Source organism: Pipistrellus hanaki (genome assembly GCF_964339955.1).
Source record: "Pipistrellus hanaki genome assembly, chromosome: 3".
Lineage (NCBI taxonomy): Eukaryota > Metazoa > Chordata > Mammalia > Chiroptera > Vespertilionidae > Pipistrellus > Pipistrellus hanaki.
Genome location: NC_140505.1, coordinates 96,141,372 through 96,160,474, shown reverse-complemented (window position 1 = coordinate 96,160,474; position 19,103 = coordinate 96,141,372). Strand labels below are relative to the sequence as shown.

The following is a 19,103-nucleotide window of genomic DNA, read 5'->3' as shown; positions in this document are numbered from 1 at the left end:
GGATGTCCAACTGCCAGTTTAATCAGACATCCCTCTCACAATTTGGGACTACTGGCTCCTAACCGCTCACCTGCCTGCCTGTCTGCCTGATCACCCCTAACCACTCTGCCTACCTCCCTCATTGCCCCTAACCCCTCTGCCTGCTTGCCCCTAACCATTTGCCTACCTGCCTCATCACCCCTAACCCCTCTGCCTGCCTGCCTCATTGTCCCTAACTGCCTCTGCCTGCCTACCTCATCACTCCTAATTGCCTCTGTGTCGGCCCCCATCTCCACGGCTTCATCTGGAAGGTTGTCCAGAATGACATCCGGAAGGTCATTTGGTTGTGCTGTCAAATTAGCATATTACACTTTTATTATTATAGAAGATAAGAACAGATGTATTATAGCTACAAGCAATAATGTGGATATATCTCAAAAATATTTTTATAAAGCACAAAAATAAGGAAAACTAAACCATATATTGTTTGGAAATAAATACATAACTATTTTAAGGCAAGTTAATATAAATACAAAATAAAGGATATTTGTTGCTTCTGGTGGAAAGGCAGGAGAGTCAAACCTATGAGATGTACAGAGGGTATTGATAATATTCTAGGTCTCAAGTTGGATAATTTATTATATTCTTCATAAACTAGCATAAATGATCTATTTGGTTACATATATCAGATATTATATTAAAAGTAGTATTTGTAGGCTCTCTATAAAGCAAATAGTATAAATGGATGCTGAAGGGCTCAGACCTACTCTTAACATGTACGTAGACCAGGGCTAGAATCTTGTGTCTTACTAGGTCTGTGAGCAGGTTACTGACCATTTATAGACCTAACTTTTCTCATAAAATAATGGCAATAATATCCAAATCATAGGGCTTATTATGAGAATTAATATGGTAAGATTACTAGACTATAAGCTTCATGGTGGAAAGGACTATGTCTGATTTGTTCCTCTGTGTAGCCTTAGTGAATAGAATATGTCTGGACAGTAGTAGGTATTTATGTCAATTCCTCTTCCCTCCATAGCAGTACAGAATAAAGCACTGTGCCTGGGGATAGCTATATAGTGGTTATTGCATTTTGGGGTTTTCATTTGTTTTTTAGATTGACATTTTACCTTGACATTGGCTACCTGTCACTATATGTAACAAGCAACCTGACTTCTCTGGATTTCAGGTTCTTAATCTGTTACACAACAGAATTAGGCTCAAATATACATATTTGATACATATATTTTTCTTTTTTTAATATTTTATTAATTTTTACAAAGAGGAAAGGAGAGGGATAGAGAGTTCGAAACATCAATGAGAAAGAAACATCGATCAGCTGCCTCCTGCACACCCCCTGCTGGGGATGTGCCCGCAACCAAGGCATATGCCCTTGATTGGAATCAAACCCGGGGCCCTTCAGTTGGCAGACAGATGCTCTATTCACTGAGCCAAACCAGTTAGGGCCCTATATTTTGCTTGATGCCTATAGCCTGACAGCATACCCTATATATTAGTCTTTTCAGAAAGTAAATGATAAAGAATATTTCTGTTACAAAAAAAAAAAAAAAGCAAATTCAAGTTACACATTCATGGATAGCCCCCAAAGACAGACAATAATCGCCTGAATAAAACAACATCTGAGATGTCAAATTGTGTTCAGTGACCATCATTTCATTTGGGACCTTGCCATCTGGCACCCTGCATTAGCTTGATTCTTCTATTTCTGATCTAATTCTCACCCTTTCTTGTTTGGTTCCTATTCTTCTTCTGCCCCCTATGGTTATGCCTAAAATTCACCCCTCAGCATCTGGTAAGTTCATTTACTCTCACAACTTTACTACTAGAGTTATCACAGTTAAACTGGGTCCTGCGGTCACTAGATCAATAAGTCAAAACAAACCTCAGGACCCCTGTTCCTAAGATGCAATGCCCATGCAGCTGTGGCTCACAGGGGGTAAACCAGCTCGCTGACCCACAGAGAAGCAGGATACCCAGGCCTGCAGGGACACAGCAAGACTTTACAGATTTATTCGGGCTGGAAGCCTGAGATCCACACTGAGTTCCCTTTCTCCCCTTACACATCTTTACATCCCTCAGCGTCCTTTCCTCACAATATGAACCTCTTCTTAGTGGACGACTCTACCTTTGTAGGCCTGGCTTTACCAGCTCAATGGCACTATAACTGAAGTGAAAGAATGAAGCCCCAGATGACGATGGCCTTGAGAGTGTGATAAATAAGACCTACTGAGAGCAACAAGTCAATATTCCTGCCAACGTGCCAGCTGACTCACCTGATGTTTTCCAGGGCGTTCGTTATCTGCTGTTGCTCAATATCAAACAGTTTCACCCTGAAGCCTCCACTGGTGAACAACATAGCCCAGCTTCGCCCAATGAGGCCACTAAAGAGAGACAAAGTCAGGAGAGGCTCCCAGTTAATTTAGTAATTGAAGAGTTTTTTATTCCTAACCCAGAATAACTTTTTTTCAAATTATACAGCATCCTATTCTTAAAATATTTATATCTTGAAATTACACATCTTGAGGTAGGTAACCACCAGTACTCACATCCTCCCACAACTACAACTAAAATACAGAACAACCATCATTCAGAACTTCTTGAAAACCTAGAGAATTAAAGAAATAAGTGCACTAACTGGTAGGAGGGTGGAAGCATGGAATGGGCTGGTCCAACACCCACATGTGACCTGTTTTTATTTTATTATTAATATATTTTTATTGATTTCAAAGAGGAAGGGAGAGGGAGAGGTACAAACATCAATAATGAGAGAGAATCATTGATTGGTTGCCTCCTCCATGCTCCCTACTGGGGATCGAGCCCACAACCCAGGCATGTGCCCTTAATCAGAATCAAACCTGGGACCCTTCAGTCCACAGGCTGACGCTCTACCCACTGAGCCAAACTGGCTAGGGCCGTGGTCGACAAACTGCGGCTCGCAAGCCACATGTGGCTCTTTGGCCTCTTGAGTGTGACTCTTCCACAAAATATCACAGCCTGGGCGAGTCTATTTTGAAGAAGTGACGTTAGAAGTTTAAGTTTAAAAAATTTGGCTCTCAAAAGAAATTTCAATCATTGTACTGTTGATATTTGGCTCTGTTGACTAATGAGTTTGCCGACCACTGGGCTAGGGCATGTGGCCTGTTTTTATTCAGGAGGGATGTCTTGAATAAAAGGCTAAGAAGGTCTCCTGTGAGGAGCAAGAGGTCCCAGCCCCACACCAGAACCCCACCGCAGGGTTCCAGTGCCCATAACTTCAGGTGGAGGAGGGCAATGGGGAGGAATAAGAGGGGGGGCATTGTAATACTCTCAAAAACTTATTTTGATAGCTGCATTGGGTCTAAATGTTGTCTTTTTCCACATAGGAGCTCCTGAATCCTCAATTCCAGCCCAGCATTAATAATGAGCAGAGAGTACCTTCGGACAGGTAGCTGACATGCACTCACACACTGAAACAAAAAGTTAGAGTAGGGAGGTGACAGGGTGTCGTGGATGTGACAGGGATCCTCCATCTGACCATTTCACTTATCCTGAAGAACAGGCAGAATTTCCCGTCTCTTAAATAAATAAATAACTGCTATCAGTGGGCAGTAGACCATGCCTTAGGTGCCAGGCAACATTAAGAATGTTATGTGTCCCACCTCTGTTAATCTCTACAACAATCCCACAGGTCAGTAGTATTATTATTTCCATTTTATACAAAGGAAAACTGAGGCAAGGTGGGTTAAGGCGATACATGCTCTAAGTGCTAGAGCTGAAATAAACTCCAGCAGTCTGACTCTTGAATCCTTACCACTGTTTCAGATATATTGGAAATATAGGGACAGAGGAATGTGTTAAATGACATTACAGTGTTACATTCAGCAAATTCCAGAATGGAAAATTTTACAAATGATCCATGTTCTTCAATAAGTAACTACCAGGACTGAGACCATTTCTCAGAGTTATGTTTGCAGGGAAGAGGAAATATATCCCTCAAGGACAAAGAGTAAGCTTGCTTACCTCTTACCATAAGAACAGTGGCTTCCCCAAGTTCAATGTTGCTCTTCTGAAACATAGGAGGTGTCCACCAGCCCCTCCACTTCACCTCCATGGGACTCGGGGAGAAGGGAACCATCCCAAGTATGAATGTTCATGTGGCTTGCTCTGCTGAAATTAATAGTCTTTTGTCTCTGACCCTGCATTTCATATCCTCTGCCAACTTTCAAGAAACAGTAACCGGCTAATTTACCGGCATGCAGGTAGCCTGAATGTACCTTACGGCAAGCTTGTCTCACCTGTGGTGTTATTTCACTGTAGTAATTATATGAGCCACAGTGGGGAAGGGAGACTAGAATAGCAGTCGCAGGGCGGGCTCCAAGAAGCGTTCTCCCCACTCTATCTCCTCCCACTTCCTCTTTATTCAGCTAATCTGTAATTCAAGTTCTGTAATTCTGGCTTCACAGCAGAGATACTTACAATCCCTATATCTTCTGTCATAGCTTTCATGCTCAAGTGATTGAAGCAAAAAGCTTAGCACACCTCCCATTAACAAAAAATCCTGCAATTGCCACAGAAGTGCTATCCAAGCTTCAAAGCTCTCGCAGGATGCTCGCTTGAGCTAAGCCTTTAATGCATACAAAGGGTCACTGAAAGGGGCTACTGTCTTCTTATAAGGTAACTTATGTGAAATTGTTTAGGGGAGGGAAAGTGAAAGCAACTGAAATAATCTTTACACAACTTCTGACCTTCTGGAGAAGGGAGCGGGATTATACAGTGGATTTATTCCATATTCTTCTGCAATACTTAAATCTTTTGCAATTAAAATTTATATATCAATTCTTATAAAAATTTTTCTGAAATGCTTTGTGCTCTAGACCTGCACTGTCCAATATGGTAGACTCTAGCCACATGCAGACATTTAAATTAATTAAAATTAAGTACATTTTAAAACTCAGTTTATCCAAAATACTAAGCATATTTAAAGTACTCAACAGCCACAGGTGATAGTGCCTACCGGACAGCAAGGGAAATGAAAGTCCATGCATGAAGCCATCTTTTCCTTCAACAACAAACACAAACACACACTCACTCACTCTAGAGCTGCAAGGCAGTTAGTTAGAAGGCCAATTAACATTCATGCTGGTCATCCCAACTGACTAGCTATTGGCCTTAAACATTCCTATTGCCTTTCTCATAATGTCTGAAACATATAGTGACTTATTTAATTGTAAAAGAAGTTCTTACTGCAGCCTAAATCTAGAATGAAGAATTACTTCACGGTGGGGTTTACAGTGGTGTGTTCATTCTGTGATAATCATCAAGCTGTATGCATATGATTTCTGCACTTTACTCTATTAAGACATGTCATGTTCCTTTAAAAAATAATTTTCTTTGCCACTTTGTAGTTTAAGAAAATACCATACCCCTACAAAATGATTCATCCATACATGTAAAAGCCTTCGCCACATGGTGATCAGGCTCCTGACCCTCACTCCCTCAGGGATGAGACCTCCACTTAATCTCTAAAGCAACCTTAGCATCAGACCCTCAATCTATTGGGTCCTCTGAAACCTGTGTCCACCACACAGTGAAACTGAGAACTGTGCAGAGGAAAACAGAACTGCAAATGCCAGGCATGGGGAACAGGAAGCGCTAGCAGGCTGAACAATGATAGAAGGGAGAGTTGCTTCAATTGTACTTTTTATAAAAGTACAAGAAAGCAGATTTTGAGAAAGCTGCCTTCTCCCACTTTTAATGGCTCCCACTGTAATGCAGACTCATTTGAGAGGTGCTTAGACTTAGCATGAAAAAGCAAGTCAAGGAGTGGGAGGAGGTTTACCTTGAATCTGTTATGATCTCCTTTATGGAAAGTCTTTTCTGTAAAAGCAGCTATAGCACTTTGGGCTAATAAAATAATTAATAAACAGAAACCCCACTTAAAAGGAGGTTAGGCCCTAGCCAGTTTTGCTCAGTAGATAGCATGTCAGCCTGCAGACCATAGGGTCCTCGGTTCGATTCTGGCTCCTCCCCAGACCGGGCCCTGATTGGGGTGCAGGAGGCAATCAATCAATAAGTTTCTCACATCAATGTTTCTCTCTCTTCCTTCCCTCTTTGACACTCTCCCTGAAAATCAATGGAAAAAATATCCTCAGATGAAGATTAACCAAAGTAATAAATAAATAAATGAATGAATAAATAAATCTATATGAATAAAAGAGAAACATGCAAATTGACTGTCCCTCCACTACACCCACCAGCCAATCAGGAGCGAGTATACAAATTAACCCAACAAAGATTGTGGTTAATTTGAATACCCAGACACAGAGCAAAGACTGAAGACAGCATAGAAGGAAGGGAGCAAGGCACTGCAGAAGGGAGCAAGGCAGCGGAGACAGGAAAGAGTGAAGCAGAGGAGACAGGAGGAAGCGAGGCAGTGGAGAAGGAAGCAAGATGGGCTTTGCTCCTTTCTCTGCTTCACTCAGGCCACAGGAAGCCCTATTCTTGCAGGAATAGGCCCAAGGAAGCCATATTCTTGCAGGAATTTTCCTGCAACGGGCCTCTAAGTAAATAAATAAATCCTGTCTAATAAAAGGGTAATATGCAAATTAACCATCACTCCATCACAAAGTTGGCGGTGCCCATAGCAACCGGAGCAGCGTCTCGTGCCCTGGTGGCATGAAGGGAGGGAGGGGCCTCTGAGGGCAACACAAGCCCAACGTCCTGCACCCCAGCTGTGCAGAGGAAAGGAGGGGCCTCTGGCCAGAGGTTGGGGCATGGAATGCTGGCATCATTGCAGGCCAGGTTGAAGGATCTCCCCATCCCAGCCAGGTTGAAGGATCTCCCCATCCCCTGTGCACTAATTTCGTGCACCAGGCCTCAAGTAAGTAGATAGACAGATAGATAGATAGATAGATAGATAGATAGATAGATAAATAAATAAAATGAAGTCAGAAGGCCAGATGGAATACTCTCTTGCTCTGAGATAGTGGAATCCAACAGGAAGAACTTTTTATCACAGCTCTCCAAACTTCTCCTCCCCTTTAAAGCAGCATTTTTCTCCTTTGTTCTGAGGATTTGCCTGATGTTTGCCAGAAAATCACATGTCCCAAATTGCAAGTCTTTGTTATTCCTAAAAAAAGAAAATTTTTTGCTGGAGAAATATTTAGCTATCTGTTTAAAGTTCAACACCAGTCTGAAGTGATATGCACTGTAGGTATAAAATACACCCTAGATTTTGAAGACAACCCAAAAAAAGTAAACTATTTCATTAATATTATTTTATATAAATTACATATTGAAATAACACTTTGGAAATATTATGCTAATAAAATATATTGTTAAAATTAATTTGACCTTTTCTTTTTACTTTTTTAAGATATCAAGAGAAAATTTAATTATGTATGTGGCTTGCCCTTTTCTAAAGGACAGTGATCACTTAAACAATTATCTAGTGCTATCAATCAATCACTTACAATTCAATCAATAGTTAATTTATATCAGGAAGCCTTGCTCCACCCCCAGCTATTCTACTAAAATCATACAGAAGTCAGTCAAGTCTCCAAGGGGGCTATAGCCATTTACAAATGCAGTGGGAGGAGGGAGATATTTACACAAGAACACTAGCTTATAACCTTCCCATCAAAGATCTTTTTACAATACTCCAAGACACAAGGTCCTCATGTTTGAATAGTGTTTGTCAAATAAACTAACTAATCTGCCAAGAACCAATTCCAGCATGTAATAATGACAAGAGTTCCATCAAAAGGTTGATGAGTCTTGGAGAGCTCAACAAGGTGAGCCACAGATGGAGTTTACCTGTTGGAAATGGCTAAAGGGCACTTCCCCCAAACCTGAATAGGATTGTTAGCTGCCAGACTGCTCAGGGCATTTTATTGCCTCCTGTTGGCCAAACACCTGAGTAGCTGTAGGCTATTCCCCAAACTGACAAAGTTTCTGTATACCCTTTGATACCTTACCCTTTGAAGTGTATATTTCCACCTTGCCTTAGGATAAATTGTGTGAATAAAAGCAGGGTCCTGAGTGAAGAAGGAGAGTCTTCAGTTTCCTTTAGCTGAAGCTCCTCTGACCCCCAATGCCTTTCAAAAATATTTTTCGTCCTTGGACTCTTTAATCATCGACACGCAGTCCCTTTCTCTAGAATGCTGAACCCTTTGTAAGGCTGGGACAAGAACCCCCGTTGGTGTCCCTCATTAGGGCATTTATGGTGCTCTAACAAGGGACACCAACACTAATCTTAATATCTTTGTTTATGGCAAAAAAAAAAAAAATCAACATGACACAAATATCCAAGAGGAAATAATATTTATAATAATTCTATAATAAAAGCATATTATGCTAATTAGACCAAACAGCTGAACAACCTTCCAGATGTCCTTCCAGATGAAGCCCTGGCGGCGGGAGCCGAGGCAGAGGCAGTGAGGGGCAATCAGGCAGGCAGGAAAGCAGTTAGAGATAATCAGACAGACAGGCAAAGTGGTTAGGGGCAATCAAGCAGGCGAGTGGTTAGCGGTGATCTGGCAGGTAGGTGAGTGGTTAGGGGTGATCAGGCAAGCAGGCAGAGGGGTTAGGGGCAATCAGGCAGGCAGGGAGTGGTTAAGGGTGATAAAGCAGGCAGGCAAGTGGTTAGAGGTAATCAGGTGAGTGGTTAAGGGTGATCAGGCAGGCAGGTGAGTGGTTAGGGGCTATGAGGTAGGCAGGCAGAGTGGTTAGGGCAATTAGGCAGGTAGGCAAGTGTTTAGGGATGATCAGGCAGCTTAGCAGATAGGGGCATCAGGCAGACAGGCAAAGTGGTTAGGTGCAATCAGGCAGGTAGGCAGAGGCAGTTAAGGTCAATCAGGCAGGCAGACAAGTAGTTAGGGGTGAACAGGAAGGTGGGCAAGCAGTTAGGAGCCAGCAATCCCGGATTTCAAAAGGAATGTCCAACTGCCCGTTTAGGCCTGATCCCTTCATGGCTGGAGCAGTCCAGATTGTTGTGAGAGGGTGAAGACTGGGCTGAGGGCCCTTCCCCATGCACAAATTTCGTGCATTGGGGCCTCTACTAAGTATATATAAAAAACCCAGAAGTAAAAAATGAATGTAACAAACATGAGAGGGGGGAAAAGCCTGAAAAAATTATATGAATAGGCAAAAACTAACTTGAAAACAGATTCTACTGCTTTAGTCTAATAACAGCAAATAAGATATAGATCAGAATTGCAGAGACTAAAAAGACTGACAATGCTTCATGTTGGTGACATTGTGGGGAAATGGGTACACACAAACTATTAGAGGTATATAACTGATGCAAAATATCTGGAGACAATCTAATACCCTGTATCAAAACTATATTTGTAGCCAAAATCGGTTTGGCACAGTGGATACAGCGTTGGTCTACACTGGCAGGGGTCCTCAAACTTTTTAAAGTGGGGGCCAGATCACAGTCCCTCAGAGAGCTGGAGGGCCGGACTATATGAACTACTAATTCCTACTGTAACACCTCGGCTGCGCTCACTGCCCAAAAAACCTGGTGGGCCGGATCAGACTCCTCTGCGGGCCGCATGTGGCCCGCGGGCCGTAGTTTGAAGACCCCTGGACTCTACAGACTGCAGGGTCCCAGGTTTGATTCCGGTCAAGGGTATGTACTTTGGTTGCGGGCACATCCTCAGTGGGTGTGTGCAGGAGGCAGCTGATCAATGTTTCTGACTCTCTATCCCTCTCCCTTCCTCTCTGTAAATATATTTTATTGGTTAGGAAATTGAGCACAGATAAAGCAAATATAACAAAATTTTAACAATTATTGAAAACAGGTGAGTGTGTGAGTATTCTTTTTTCTATACTTTCAACTTTTCATAATAAAAATTTGGGGAGAAATTAGTTATAGTCCATATAACAGCCATTAAAAACAAAGTTGATTTATTTTTACTGCAATAATTTTTATGGCCTGTATTGCCCACATTCCCCTATAGGGCCCACCAACAGCAAAATGCCAACTCCCGGGAACCCACAAGCAAACCTTACCCCCTACTGTCACACACACACTCTCAGTTGTTGCTGATTGGACACGAAGTGAACACATAACCTGAAGCAGCCAATAAACTGGCTTACTAGCACCCAGTGATATCTGTAGCCCGCATGGAGGAACTGAGCTAATCAGATTTCCTCTCCTGAAAATCGGGCCCAAAATATGGAAACTGAAAGTCAATAACAGGAACTAGAGTTGAAATTTTATGATGTTGGGGTTCCTAGAACGTGCAAGATAAAGAAGCGAGAGAGGGGGCAGAAAAGTGAGCATACTCAGGCAAGGGGAATTAGTCAGTACAAAACTGACTAATATAGAGAGAGGTATAAAGATTGCAGACTGTACAGGCCCAGAAGGAAAGTTCACCGCCTTGGTTTCTGTTGGGCTTTCTAGTCCTCAGCACTAATTTACATCAGCCCAAATACCATTGGCTTCCTCTCCTTACAGCCTGTGACATCTTATTAACTTTTTCTAAAGCCCTATATACCTGGAGATCATATAATGGACCCTTACCATTCTGACTATTCTAATATGCTTTAAAGCTCCTAAATTCATTTAAAAAAAAAAAAAAAAAAAAAAAAGTATTGTTACACAGTCACAAAGCAGCAGGAGAGAAAAGGTAGTTCAATTCTAATTTTATCATTAATGGCATTTACTAGTAGCTTTGAATAAATCTACCTTACATAACGTATTTTTCGGACCATAAGACGCACCGGACCATAAGACGCACCAGTTTTTAGAGAAGGGAAATGAAGAAAAAAAGATTCTGAAACAAATAGTGTCCTAAAATATTTTATGTGCATTAAAACCCAACATCACAGTCATAAACACATGTAATCAACCCTGTAAAGTAAACAGCAGCATTTAGAACCATTTTAGAGCCGGGCAAGCACACAGAGACCACACAGAGCCGGGCAAGTAAAAAAACTTTTTTTTTACAGTATATGTGTAGGCTATATTTGGACCATAAGACGCAGGGACTTTTCCCCCCCACTTCTGGGGGGGAAAAAAGTGCGTCTTATGGTCGGAAAAATACGGTACTTTTTAAAGTATCTTTCATTCTACCCATTTACTTGGCAAAAGTTGAGGTAAAACTGTTCCCATACTCTTTTTTTTTTTTTTTTTTAATATATTTTATTGATTTTTCACAGAGAGGAAGAGAGAGGGATAGAGAGTTAGAAACATCGATGAGAGAGAATCATCGATCAGCTGCCTCTTGCACACTCCCTACTGGAGATGTGCCCGCAACCAAGGTACATGCCCTTGACCGGAATCGAACCCGAGATCTTTCAGTCCGCAGGCCGACGCTCTATCCACTGAGCCAAACCGGTCCTGGCCCATAATCTTGATCTAAGTAGGTTATGGGTTATTTGCCAATAAGAGCTATTAAAACTTTTCTAGGAAGAACATTTAATGTTTGACCTGACTCAAGTAACTAGAACATCCTATTGTTTGCTCTGTGTGTCTCCATATAAACATCTGTTTGTGTGTTTAAATACAAAAATTAGCAAGGAAATACCTACAGTAGCACTCTGAAAAAAAATTCATGCCTCCAAAAGTTTGATACAAAAAATGTACATAGTCACCTCAAAGTAAAATTTTGGAATAGAAAAAATAATGAAGGCTAGTTCGAGGATGCATTACTTGATATAAAACATCCTAATAAGCCCTTCACACTGCACCAGTTTTTTTTTAATGCAATCTATTATAAACACTCAAATACTTGTCTACTATGGTAAATATACAACCAGTGACTATACAGTCTCTACATTAATAGGAAGGTCTCAGAAGTAGAGTATTTTCTGGAGGAGATGGCTCCTAAGCTCAGTCCTGAAGGAGTATGCCCACTGAAAAGGAGACCCAGGAATATGACAAGGTTGGTCTTCTCCCCAATACAGATGTCAATTTTAAACCAAGCTCAAGGTCTAAAATTTGGGTAAATACATTGCCATATCGTTGACTGTAACCAAAGAGCCAGATAGTTCTCCAGCAAAAGGGTTTATGAACAACAAAGAATTGCAATTCTGGACAAGGAGTCTAATGATAAAGTTCAAGTAAGTCCAAAGGAAAAAGGAGAGGAACATTCTCTTACAGAGAAAAGGGGGAGTTCAGAGGGACTGCTGGAAACAGAGTCCATTAGTGGAAACTGGGAGTTGTAGTTTGGAGTTGGCTGAGTGGTTGACCTAGGAGAAGATCTTCCTTCTTCCTGATGAAGTAGCAGAATAGAAAAACTTCCTTTTGGAGATGGAAAGTATGCTTTTTCCTGTTTAGGTTAATTGGCATTGAGTGATAGGGCATGAGAGCTCCCCCTACAGACCTTCCTGAAGCTAATCTACATGAGGTTTCTGTTTAATAAACTTCAGTTATTCAGTTATATACAGGAATAAGTTTCTCTGTAGATGTGTTAGGCCAATGGTAGGTAAACTCATTAGTCAACAGAGCCAAATATCAATAGTACAACGATTGAAATTTATTTTGAGAGCCAAATTTTTTAAACTTAAACTTCTTCTAACACCACTTATTCAAAATAGACTCGCCCAGGCCGTGGTATTTTGTGGAAGAACCCACACTCAAGGGGCCAAAGAGCCGCATGTGACTCGAGAGCCACAGTTTGCTGACCACAGTGGTAGGCCAACAGAAATGAATGCCTGAGGTCTCCCCGCAAAGGCAAATTTGTCTTTAGGATATCCATTTCTACTTCAAATTTTTTTTTTAGGTTTTCATTATCAGAGTTTGCCTCTTTACGTTCCCACATCCCTACACTCCTTATTCTTTTCAAAAGCACACTGTTACTCTCTCAGCCCCACCATGCTGAAGGGACTTGCCTTGGGGGTCACAGAAAAGCTAAGTGGCCCTAAGAAAGAGTGGCCTTTATGAAAAGATCACTGGAAAAGAATTAAAGAAAGATTCTATTTCTAGCAAGTACTTTTAAGAGGGAGTCTGGTATTGATGGAAAAACAATAGCCCAACAGGTTCCTGAAATTGAAATATGTTAGTTTTCAGTCTGTTGAAATCCAAGAATGAAACTCAACCAGGTTTTAGAAAATTTAAATTGATGTTTTTGGAATTACCTATGGGACTGGGAGAGAAAGAGAAAGAAAGGGGGAGTGAGAAAAGGGAGGGGAGAGAAAAGGATGAAGGGCAGGTAAGCAATGCTACCCTAGAAGCAGAGATGAGTGCCTCTGAGATGCTGCGAGTGTGTGAGTAGATAGGAATTTCTATCCTGTGCTATGTCTTGTGGCCATAATCCGCTCCCCGCCCCTAATTCTGACTTCCCAACCGCAGCTCCTCCTCTTCTCTAAACTGTATTCCTTCCCCCTTGATTAGGTGCAGACAGAACACTATTCCAAGGCACAGTGGAAAACACAACACTCCAGCCCTGGACATCAAAAATGCAAAGCAAGCAGAGTCACTTTACCTGGTGCAAAGTGCACTTACATACTTTTTTTCATTATTATTATTTTACTAGGCAGCCACACATACCCTCGTGCCTGGAAAGGATGAGGGCACAGTTAATGCCATTGCATCCTGACTCCTTCCTTTAACAGACTGTAAAACTGGTGGGGGATGGGGTGGGAAGGGGGGAAAGGTCAGGTAGACAAACTCCTTAGTGGCATAAATGTTCACAAAGCCACCCAAAAAAAGGTGCTTCTAACTATCAATAGCAGGTATCAACATGTGGAAAGTATCAACATACGGGTAGAGTGCTATGAGGGCTTCCCCATGGTAAGGTACACATAAATGCCTTTTTAAATAAAAGTAGCAGGGAATAGAAAAGGGATGGGAACACCAACCGTAACAATTTGGGCGCGATTTAGGCTGTTAGGCTGACTCAGCTTAGCAAACTGAAAAGGGCGCATTTCCCCGGGAACTAGGCTTGCTGGGTGTTGGGCGAGCACCTGTTCGCACCAGGGGCGAGGTGGAACCAGAACCTCGGGTACCCCGGCTGGGCTCGTCCCATCTCGGTCCCTCACTGGTGTGTGGCCTTGGGTCTCTAAACTGCTCCATCTCGGTTTTCTCTTCCATGAGTGGGAATGGTTAACAACTCAGTTTGCAGCCAGCCTTCCTGCCGCCCACTCGGAAGGACTGGCGCTTTCGCAGGAGCTCGCTCGCCGGCAGCGGCACCACCCGGAGTCCCGCAGGCGTCTGCGCGCGCAGCTCCGTCAGCTTCAGGCCCGCCCCGCGTCAGGGCTCCGCCGGCCCCCGCGGCGCCCTTACCTGCCGACGAGGAGCACGGAGGTCGCCATGCCGGAGCCGGAGCCGGAGCCGGAGCCGCCCTGTGCAGGGACCGAGGGTGCGAGTGGCCGGTTAGGACTTCGGGCTCGCGGCAATGCAGGGCCCCCGCCAGACGAACGATGACCCGTGCCTATTGGCTGCGCTCGGAATCGCGCAGCCCAGATCGGTTCCGGATTGGCTGCGGATTGGCTAGGGCGGGGCCAGGGCTGACGCCCGCCCCCTGCAAAGAGCGGGCCGGGCGAAGCTGCGGACGGAGCCTGGCCTCCTCTCCCCCGTTTCTCCCCCCTCCGTCGCCCCCCACCCCAGGGGCGTAGAGACGTGGGCCGAGCTGTCCCCGCAAACCCCCTGGAGGGAATGCCAGTGGGAGGCACGGGGACCAGACTCGCGGAGTTCAGTAATTCATGTTTATTTTTCAGTTTTCCACGCCGCACCCTAAAGTCAGTGTGCTGGCCCTTTTCGGAACCCAGGAGCAAACAGACCAAAAATAAAGGGCATCCATCACACATCACATGACAGCAGTTTATGTCTATACAGCACACACAGTTCCGGGAAGTGCTGCCGGCATCCACTCAAGATTATTACTCAAGTGGAAAACACATCCAACACCAGCAGACTCGTGGCAAATGGAGCTTTTCCTTATTTGTTTCCCCCAGTCGTAAACATGGAAAGAGGGATGTCAAAGGGAAGGCTAAGTTTGAAGATCCACTTCACAAACCATCAATAAATATTTGAAAGGTGCAGTTTCTGTAGCTATTCACACATGCAGCTAAAGGGGTCACGGCAGCTGCAAAGTGATTATGACTATTCTTGGGGTAGAAAGATATATGAGATTATCAGTGACAATCTTTTTTGTTGTTTTAATATATTCTTATTGATTTCAGAGCGGAAGGGAGGAGAGAGTGATAGAAACATCAATGAGAGTGACTCATCGATAAGCTGCCTCCTACTCTCCTCACACTGGGGATTGAGCCCACAACCAGGGCATGTGCCCTGACCTAAATCGAACCGTGACCTCCTGGTTCATAGGTCGATGCTCAACTGAGCCATTCTGGCCCAGTGGCTCTTTGCTTTAAAACATGCTGGCCGTGCAAATTGCCCTCTATGTAACCCTGTGGGAACTGGAGGCTCCAAAACCAAGTGTGTGTGTATGTAATAGTAATAGCCAGGGTGTCTATATATATATATATATATATATATATATATATATATATATATATAGTAAAAAGGTTATTTACCTCTAACCCATGGATCTCATGTCTTCTGTCAACTTCCACAAAACTATGACCCATTAACTTGTTAGTCTGCAATAAGGTTAAAAAACCTCAGACCCTCTACTATCCTTCCCTCCACCCCCCTGACCCCTACAGTACTTGAAACATCAAAATTTTAAATGTATGTACCCTATGGCTTTCTGATTCCAGTCCTACAGAAATATTATACTAACAAGTAGACACCAAGATAGGCTAAGCTGTTGATTTCAGCATAGTTTTTAATAGAAAAATAATGAAAACATGATGAATTCTATTAATAAGAAACAGTTTTGAGAATTATAGTACAAAGGATTTCTGCATGTACCCAAGATGCTCTTTAAAAGACAATGTTAAGAAAAATAAAAATAGCAATCCCACATTGGAAAAAATATTGGCAAAGCACTTATGTAGTTAAAAGCCTGTGTTCAGGACATACAGAGAAGTCTTGCAACTCAATAAAGGGAGAAACAATTGATTAAAAAGTGGGAAAAAGATCTGAAGAGACAGTTCACCAAAGAAGATATATTAACGGTCAGTAAGCAATGAAAAGATGGTAAACATAATTAGAAATCAGAAAATGTGAATTAAAATCACAAATAGATACTACTACATACTGGGTAGGATTAATATTAAAATCACCTTGTGTGGGTAAGGACATGGGACAGTTGAATTCTCAGATTATTTCTGGTAAGAATGCAAAGGAAAAAAATTTAGCAGTCATCTGAAGTGAAACATATACTTAACATACTGGTATGACTCAGCAACTCCACTCCCAGGTATTACACAAGGGAAATAAAAACTAGTGTCCACACAAAGATGTGTACATGAAGATTCTTAGCAGCTTTACTCGTAATAACCAAAACCCAGAAACAACTCAAATAGGAAATAGAATAACAAATTTTGTATATTCATACAATGGAATACTACTCAGGGATAAGAAAAAACAAACTACTGATGCCTGGAACAACGAGGGGGAAAACACATACACAAAACCTTGATCAGATGAGATTCTGGACTTGTAACCAGCAGTTGTAAAAGGAAGTAATAAATATTATGTTATTCTGACCAGTAATATTATAGAAATGAAGACTGTAGCAGCCACGCATTTTTTCTTTTTCTTTTCTTTTTCTGTGTGTATGTGTGTCTGTCAGCTCATTTCTTTTCCTCCCTCCTCCTTTTCCCTTATTATTTTCTGTAAGGATTGTTGGTAATTTAGTCTATAGGTTGCAGAATACTCAGGTGAGATATAGACTGAATTAAACACAAATGTCCTGAGGTGGATGTAACTGAAAAACACAGGTTCAGCTGCCTGCCAAAACAAAAGCCAAAGCAGGTGCCGGTGCAAAAGGAAAAAGGTTTTATTCAGGTGCCATGCAACCTGGGGAAGGTTGACTCCCATCTCAGAAATCATCTCCCCTTTCTGCTCAAGCCCCCAATTCTTATAGGGAAAGGAGAAGTTTTTTGTTTTTTTTTTCTATCCAATTATCTTTCTTTTTCCCCACCCCTCTATCCAATTATCTTGCTAGCTTTCAATGTGCTCAGCCTCTATCCATTCATCGTTCAAGTTTTCCACTTGCTGGGGTCCTGCTGTTCATCTTTCTAACTGTTGGCATACTTGGACTCTATCCATCCTTCTAGCTTTGTGCTCACTCAGGGTAAGAAACTTTCCCTGGCTTATCTTGGCCAATGAGGGAGACTTCCCTGCACTCCGAATGACTCTCTATGGCAAGCATGTCAAACTTGCAGCCCGCCACAAGTTTGACATGCTTGCTTAGTCTATGATAACATAGACACAACAACTGTCAATGTTTGTTCCATCTCCCCTTTTAGGGACATGCGAGCATCTCTGTGGGAGAAGAACTGCGTTGTCTTGGGAGAAAGCATTGTTCTCACTATTATGGCTCAGAAGTTCAACCACGTGCAGAGGGGTGTATGCAGAAGGGTCTGTGCCAAGATTTTGGGGCAGTTGTCTCCCTGCTCCAGTCCATCCTTCTATACTTTGGTGTGTGGTGCTGAAGCAGGTTTCCTGTTAGATTCCACTAGAGAAAAATGGGAATCAGAGGGAGAGAGATGTTAGCGTGCTGATCCTGTTAATGTCACCCTAGCCATCACACTAGTTCCCTCCACTCGTTCTGTGTCCAGTTCTGTTGGCCCTGGTAGACACTGCCTCTCAAATACCTTCAGGTATGCCCAGCTCTCCCAGGCCCCGCCTCTGAGCATGTTTCAGAAGAGAGATTAGCCTTCCAGTTGGTTTGAAAGATGCAAGTTTCCATGAAGAGTGGATAATCAGCCCTAGCAGGTTTGGCTCACTGGGTAGAGTATCAGTCTGTAGACTAAGGGTCCCAGGTTCAATTCTGGTTAAGGGCACATGCCTAGGTTGCAGGCTTAATCCCCAGTGTGGGGCATGCAGAAGGCAGTCAATCAATGATTCTCTCTCATCATTGACATTTCTATCTCTCAGTCTCCCTTCCTCTTTGAAGTCAATTAAAAAATTAAAAAAAAAAAACAACTGGATAATCAACATTGATTTAGGTCTCTGTCAGATCCTAGAAAGTCATAAACACTTTAATGTTGGTTAAATTTAGTCCACAAATCTGGTTTGTGTTTCTTTATTTAACTTATAGACTTTTTATTTTTAATTGTGAATCTCAGTACTTCTGGAGACAGATCCATGGCCCCATTACCAACATTGTCAGGCTGATCCCTGGCAGAAGTAGCTAGTAAGGGACTCTGCTGGCTCAAGAACTTGTGAATTATTTACAGAAGGGCAAGAGCCTGTGAAATGTGAGTTCTTCTTATTTTAATAGTCACATTTGTACCCAGGGTTCCAGGAAGCCTGGGTAAGCTTGAATTACCACAATAATCATTCACACTCTTTTAATATGAGGTTATTTTACTTAGTCATCTCATTGAATTCTCACAATCTATTCATTGTTGTTTTCCTCATCTTAAAGGTAAGAAAACAGAAAGCTCAAACAGGCAAGTCCAACAACTTACATCGATTTAACATCATTTATTAAATATTTACTAAGCACTTGCTATGCACTAGCCACTATTCTGAGTCAGCATTGTCTAGCAGAACTTTCTGTGGTGGTACAGAAAGTACCACCATCTGTACCATCCATCTGCACCAACTATGGTAGCCACTAGTTACATGTAGCTATTGACTCTGGAAGTATAGCTAATGTGGTTAAGGAAACCAACTTTCATTGTATTTCATTTTAGTTAATGTTAACTTATGTTAAATAGCTACATGTAGCTAGTGGCTATTGTATTAGCTTAGTTCTAGACATTTGGTACAAAGTGGTGAGCAAGTCAGATAAAGACTTCTAGACTTACAGAATTTATATTCTAGTGAAAGACAGAAAATAAACAAAAAGACAAAAATGGCACAATATATAAATAAATGAAAATTCAGGTTATGTGAGTTCTATGTGGGAAATAACACAGGTTAAGGAGACTGAGGATGATGGTAAGGGAAGATTTTTTTTTTTTAAATAAATGGTCAGGAAAGGCTTCTCCTAAAAGAACAGGTTTTGAATGTTCAAATAAGTATACAGATCTATGATATCTGTCATGTGCATAACATTTCCTTAGATGTGTCCCCCTTGTGCAGT

General features: G+C 42.2%; 1 protein-coding gene across 1 annotated transcript in view; it reads right to left on the bottom strand.

The window, feature by feature from the left end:
• Positions 1-14,377, bottom strand: part of CRYL1 (crystallin lambda 1) — a 142,225-nt gene extending 127,848 nt beyond the window's left edge. Inside the window, exons 1-2 of the mRNA XM_084878614.1 lie at positions 14,219-14,377; positions 2,277-2,384 (exon numbers count right to left, since the gene is read on the bottom strand). Of these exons, the coding sequence (XP_084734740.1) occupies positions 2,277-2,384; positions 14,219-14,247 (137 nt within the window). The 5' untranslated portion in view covers positions 14,248-14,377. The remainder of the gene's footprint in view (positions 1-2,276; positions 2,385-14,218) is intronic.
• Positions 14,378-19,103: the final 4,726 nt, after the last annotated feature.